The sequence below is a fragment of the Plecotus auritus genome (genome assembly GCF_963455305.1).
Source record: "Plecotus auritus genome assembly, chromosome: 10".
NCBI classification, from domain to species: domain Eukaryota; kingdom Metazoa; phylum Chordata; class Mammalia; order Chiroptera; family Vespertilionidae; genus Plecotus; species Plecotus auritus.
In genome coordinates this window covers 16,956,265-16,962,492 of record NC_137785.1, presented here as the reverse complement: position 1 = coordinate 16,962,492, position 6,228 = coordinate 16,956,265, and the positions used below count along the sequence as shown (strand labels likewise).

The 6,228-nt window shown below is 50.7% G+C and overlaps 1 protein-coding gene across 1 annotated transcript; it reads right to left on the bottom strand.

Moving 5' to 3' along the window:
* Positions 1-221: 221 nt before the first annotated feature.
* On the bottom strand, positions 222-4,761 carry LOC308235390 (cell adhesion molecule CEACAM21-like; the record flags this gene model as incomplete). The annotated part of the gene is made up of 3 exons (XM_080644150.1): positions 222-502; positions 1,755-2,105; positions 4,704-4,761. 3 exons carry the CDS (start codon positions 4,759-4,761, stop codon positions 222-224), a joined length of 690 nt encoding a protein of 229 aa, XP_080500276.1.
* Positions 4,762-6,228: the final 1,467 nt, after the last annotated feature.

Here is a 6,228-nt window from a genome sequence, read left to right as displayed (position 1 = left end):
CGCTCCATTGTGGAGATGGTGCAAATGGGACCAACCAGAGATGGGATCCAATGTGGAATGTTACCTTATGTTAACAATAATGACAATGCCAGCTCACATTTTTTAGTATTTATTGATTCAAAGAAAGTCTTCTAAGCAATTTCCACCACCACAAGAAATCTAATAGGTACTTTATTTATTTTTTATTTTTTTGTTTAAGAACATAAGGGAGGGGAGGAGGATCAACAGTACTTGACATCTAACTTTACAAGCGCACTTTCAATGGAGCTGATGGGGTTGGAGACTTTACACTGGTAGTTCCCAGCATCCTGTCTCCTGACAGGGTCTATGGTGAGGGTTCTGTGGTCCTCAGACAGCTTCATCCTCTTCCTGAGCCGCAGACTCTCAGCATTGAACAACCAGTTGGTGGAGCTCGCATTTGTTTTGCAGGTCATGACCACCGCATCCTTTTTCTCTGTGGCTGTGGTGATGCTGGCTAGGAGTGTGGGCACACTTACTGGCCCTGTGAAGAAATAGAGGGTGAGAATGATTGAGTATGGGCTTGGGACCTGGGGCCATGCTTCTACCTCAAAGATCTCAGCCCTGAATCTGATTGTTATGAGGGTAATTTGGTTCCACAATAAAAATTAATTAATTCTAAATTTGCCATCAATCCCCAAAACAAATCTACCCCTCTGAGCTGAAGACCGCTAAGAAGGAAGGATATGAACCAATGATTGATCTAGGGATCCAAAGACATCTAATAAGGCACTCAGGGTGGGGGCAAAGATGGGACCATGGCTGCAGATAGATCTCAAGTGACTCAGATCAATTTCTCATGGTCTTGGTGACTCTTCTTAGGGACTGTATCTCCCTGTGCCTCAGTTTCCCATCAATGAAGTAAAATGAACATTTGACTGCCAGGCTGCGAATGTATTAATCATAAAATATTCACAGTATCTGACATAAACATTGGGAAGGAAAACTGCTCAAATAAGAGGCATTTGTTATTGATGGACTTCACGAGAGAATCCCTTGGGCTGATCCCTGGTGGATGGGCAGCTGCCAGGCGAATCTTTACTCCTGCTCCTCCCTTGGGACACTAATCTTTCTCTGGACTCCTAAGTCCCCAAGAACAGTCAGCTAATAATCTGGGGAGCTTGTCCAGTTGTGATCTCCACACACAGTCTCAGGTGAAGGACCAGGCTCCATCCTTGCCCAGACGTGGCTCTTAGGGTTGAGCCCCAACTGCTGACCAGCTCAAGAGCCTTGTGACTCTGGCACATGGGAAACTGTTGCTCTCACTCAGCCCTTCCCAGGAGGCAAAACCCAACCAGACACTGGCTCCCCATGGCCTCTGGAGTCAGGACATTGGGACAGGGGCCTGTAGAGGGGCTGCCCAAGCTGAGCTTCTCTGTGAAGAACCCAGGGAGCACCTCAGGCCAGGTCCTTACAGAGCCCTGCAGTGTCTATCTCAGGGACATGATCAGGGAAAGGGGCCCAGGGACCTGGTCTGAGACTGGTCTCCCTCTGCTGACTCACTCCCATCAAATAGGTCCTTCTGTCTGTGGTGAATGTCTGTGGGGCTGGAATCTGGGAAGGGAACTCTGACCTTAGGAAGTTTGTCTCCACTGGGTGTGTCCTGAACTAAATGCCCAAACCCAACCTGGGACATGATGCAGAGGGGGATGGAGGAGAGTCCAGGGCTGGCAGTCCTGTGTGTGAAGTAGAATTCACCCCACCCAACACCTAGAGATCAGGGAGCAATCACTCACGGTATACACTGAGCTGTCCAAATGCTGCTTCTATTTTCGAATTTCGAAGGACGGCTACTACAGTGTAAATTCCTGTGTCCTTTAGGGTGACGTTCTTTATGATCAGGATTCCTTTAAGATTTGCTCCCTCGCGACCACTGTATGCAGACCCTGTTCTATATCGTCTTAAATGAGTTACATACAGAATAAAATTTTTGGAGATCGTCTTTTCACCCCTGTACCACATAAAGCGAGCAACATTGGGAGGGGTATTGCGGGTACGTAGAATCACAATATCCCCTTCAGCAGCATTGGTTGAGTCAATAGCAAATTGCGCAGTGGTGGGCGGGATCCAGAAGGCTAAGAGGAAGACTAGAAGGGAAGAGAGTAATTGATCAGTATTTTGATCTATGTATTGGGATGGAGAGATGAGGCATTTCTCTTCATCTCTCAGCCTTGGACTGCATGTGAGTTCATGTGTGCATCTCCTTGGTCAAGGTCAGCAACATGGGCACCATTGCTTCAGCACCTCAGAACCTATGCTTTTTGTTTTGAATTCTCTTTCCCAGCTGTCTGTGTGGCTGTCCTCCTTACTGCCCTCAGATCCCTGTTGACAATCAGCGGCCTTCTTGGAAGACCTTCCCTGACCACGTCCTCTAAAGACCCTCTATCTTCACTCTCTGACCTGTCCACGCTCTGTGCCCTACAGGGCACTTGTGGGTACCAAATGTCACAAGTAGATCCCTTCTGTCTATTTTCTCCCTGTATAATGTGAGCTGCATGTGGGCAGAGGATTTTGTGATCTTGTGCCCCTAGCGCCTGCAATAGGCTGCAAACACCTATGGGTGCATGAATGAGTGTTCCCAGGCTTGACCACATCCCATGTTGTATTTTCCCATATTTGTAGTTGTTGGTGGGGACAACGTTTAGTGCCCCTGGTTAAAATGTTTGTGCTATCACCTGAAATAAATTGTTATTAGTGTGATCAGTTGTCAAAATTCAATACTCTGTGATGAATAACTTAGCAAATGAATGGCAATTGAGGTTTTCCTGCCTCTCACCTCTTCCACATCATGAGATTTTCCTGTTGCTGAGCCCCCTCTCTCATCCTACTCTGCGCCCCTGTCCTTTCACTCAGGTCCAAAGAGAAGCCCTTCCTCCCTTCCAGAGTGCTGTCCTCCCCAGGAGTTCTTTCCACTCTCCGACTCCCAACCTCCCTTCCATTCCCAGGGCTTGTTCCCTCCTTACCAGCCAGCAGGAGCCCCAGACAGGGGACAAGTCTTCTGTGGGCAGAGGCTGCAGGGAACTCCATGGTGACTGCTGCTTGCTCTGTCCCTCCCTCTGAGAGAAGAGCTCGAGGTCCAGTAAGGCTCCCAGGCACCTCTGTCCAGACTGGTGGGATGTGCTGTCCCTCCTTCCTGTGTGCTGAGCCTCCTCCTGGGGCAAAATAACCTCCCTGGTCATGTGGGCCAGGGCGGGGTCAGGGTCCAGGACCCTCCCTCTCCCTCCCCTCATTTTTGCCAACCCTGTTGCCCCTTTCAGTTTACCTTTACTCTGTATTTTGTTTCTCTGGAAACTGCTGAAGCCTCTGACAACACACACACACACACACACACACACACACACACACACACACACAGGCACAGGCACAGGCACACCATGTCCAGAAAAGCACCAGCCTAGGGTGTCTGTTTTTTGGACGTTCTCCACCGCTCCCTCCAGCTGCCTCCCACACAGCCCTCTCTCTTGCACATTTGACTTTTCCCTTCAGAGCAAGAGTTCTGGGGCCCCCTCAGGAAAATTGTCACAGGGATGCCCCGGCTCTGCATTGGATCTCCTGTGAAACTTTGTAAGTATTGGGATGCCCAGGTGACATTTTAAAAAGGCTGCTTCAATAGCTGCCCAGCTTATATGGATGCCAGGATGAGACCCTATGATGTGAGAATGGGGGCTCTTCCCCTCTCCTGTGCACAGGGAAGGTCTCCACATCCTGTTAAAATGCAGATTCTGACTCTGCAGGAGTGCGGTGGACCAGAGACACTGCATCTGACAAGCTCTCAGGGGAGGTGGATCTTACTGGCCTTGGAGGCCACTTGCAACAGCAAGGCCTCTGCTGTATTGGCCTTGGATCTGTCAGCACCACACAGAGAGCCCCATGGGCCCCAAACCTGGGGATTATTTCTGGTTGTGACACAGAAACCCAGCTGGGCACCGGGTCTTCCCCATGTTCTCAAATGCGCTGGGAAGGTTGGATTTCTTCCCAGCAGGGAGGCCACAGAGGCGACTGGGGGTGAAAAAGGGTCAAGCCGGATGATGACTGCAGAAGGGACCCTACTTCTATCTCAGATTGTCACCAGCCTGGCCATTGCTTCCAGGGACAGAGACCCCATCACCACGGGGCTCAGGAGGACCTGCAGTTTCCAGGTGTGAAGGGTAAGGTGTCCTGTGTGCCCTGGGAAGAGAGGACTGTGGTGGGAGCTCAGGTGGCTGTGGGCTCCAAGGTCCTTGGGGAATGTTTTCAAGTAGTCCCTCTCTCTCTTTGTTGGTTGAGCCTGTCTATGTGCACTCTAACTGTTCAGGCAGCCTCTGTCCTCTGCCTGGGGGAGGTTTTTGAGGTCACCTCGCCTTGCCCATGTGTGGTTCCAGTTTTGAGTTGGGGAGCAGCATAGAGATCCCTGAAAAAGCAGCTGCCCTTAGACCCTGTCAAGGTAAGAAATGTCCAAACCTGCGGAGGATTGTTATGAATATTTCAGCTGAATTGATGTCATATGACTGCAAACAAGATCTCAAATCCTGAGAAGAACAGCAGTTTTGTAGCTTTATACACTAGAAGCCCAGTGCATGAGTTCGTGCAGTGTGGGGTCCCTCAGGGTGGCCTGGGGTATCGGGCCCCAGCTCATGCCCCCAACCTTGCAGCCCCCCAGCCCTGCCTGGCCTGGCCCCGCCCATACACCTGCTCCACCATCCCACTTGTCCCTTTCTTGTCGGGACCCATAGGGGCTGGCAGTGTATCGCCAATGCCCGCCATGTTCCACCCCGCCCTGTGGTGATCAGCACATGTCATAGTGAGCGGTTGTACTCCTGGTTGAACTCCCAGTCGAACGACCACCTGAGGGGACAATTTGCATATTAAGCTTTTATTATATAGTATTATAATCAAAGAAAATGAAAAAAGTTGCATGGAATCCATTAAAAATTTTGGAAAAGCTTAGCAGGGAAATCTCTAGAATTGAATAAAACATAAAATGGAGAAACACATTTTTTTTACATGGGAAGGTCCTGGATCATTAATATTTACAGCAAGTACAGAGGCTGTGCAGGGAACCAGGGAACACGCGGGCTCTGTGGTCTCCTAATCACCTCCCAGAGGCTCTGCCTTCAATTGGTCTAGCAAAGAACATTACTCTGACGGGTGAAAGGTATGTTATCCATGATGCATAAGAGCAGGGAAAGGGCTCACTTAAGGTAAAGTCTGACATCTGCTAAGGAAGCTGTGGGCCTGGGACATGACTACCTGCCATCACCTGCCCAGTTAGGCATTTGTGATCAGACCACACTCTGCGTCACTGAGTTTGTCAGGCCTGCCATGGGGCCCCCTGGGCTTATCAGATTTCTGGCACAGCCCCTTTTTCATTCACAGTTTCTGGAAAGAGCAGGTGGGACAGCGCAGGCATGACAGAGGGACCCAGAGAAACCTATTGGAGCAAAAAACAGAAATCAGTCTCCTTCTGCATCTGCTTAGCCAAAACCCATTTCAAGTGTGCATTTCCTGTGTTTTGTAGGTGCGTCTCAATGTTGCCCCCTGGAAGGCAAAAAAAGACCTGCAGGCAATGTCAGGTACTGCACTAGGAATGCTGACCAGGCTCCAGAAGGTGGGAGCTCCCTGTGAGTCCTGGACAGATGTGGGCTGTGACTGACTAAGAGCCAGCCATCTGGGGCCTGGTCCCTGTGTATCTCATACCTCCTGACTCCATCCCAGAGCAGGCTGAGCCCAGTGAGAGGACTGGCTTTGTCCATAGTATTATGAGTCCAGTTTCCGGAGAGCTGTCCCCTCTGGTGGATGTGCTGTTTCAAGAGGAGCTCTATGTCCCCACGTTTTCAAAGCCAGGGCCTGGTGAAGGCTCTCCTGAGCCCTCAGGAAAAGGGGTGCAGACCTGGGTGGTTGATCCCCAAAATGCCCTGTGTTTCCCATCACAGCATTGGGATGTTGCATCCAGTCCCCTGTGTCCCTGTCTGTCATCTGCTCTAGACCTCCCCACGGGGCCCAGAATCTGGAGAAACTCTACATGGAGTGTCAACCAGGGGACTCTGTGGGTCCCTCTATTAGGGGAGGGGAGGCCGCTGTGGGACCCTCAGCACCTCTGAGATGGAAGCAACCCCAGATTCTGGGTTTCCCATACTGCGGAGGAAGTTCCCCTTGTTCCCCAGGACACTGTGGGCTGGTGAGATGTCTTTAGGGGCCACAGGCAGCTGTATTCACACCAGGGACCTTGGG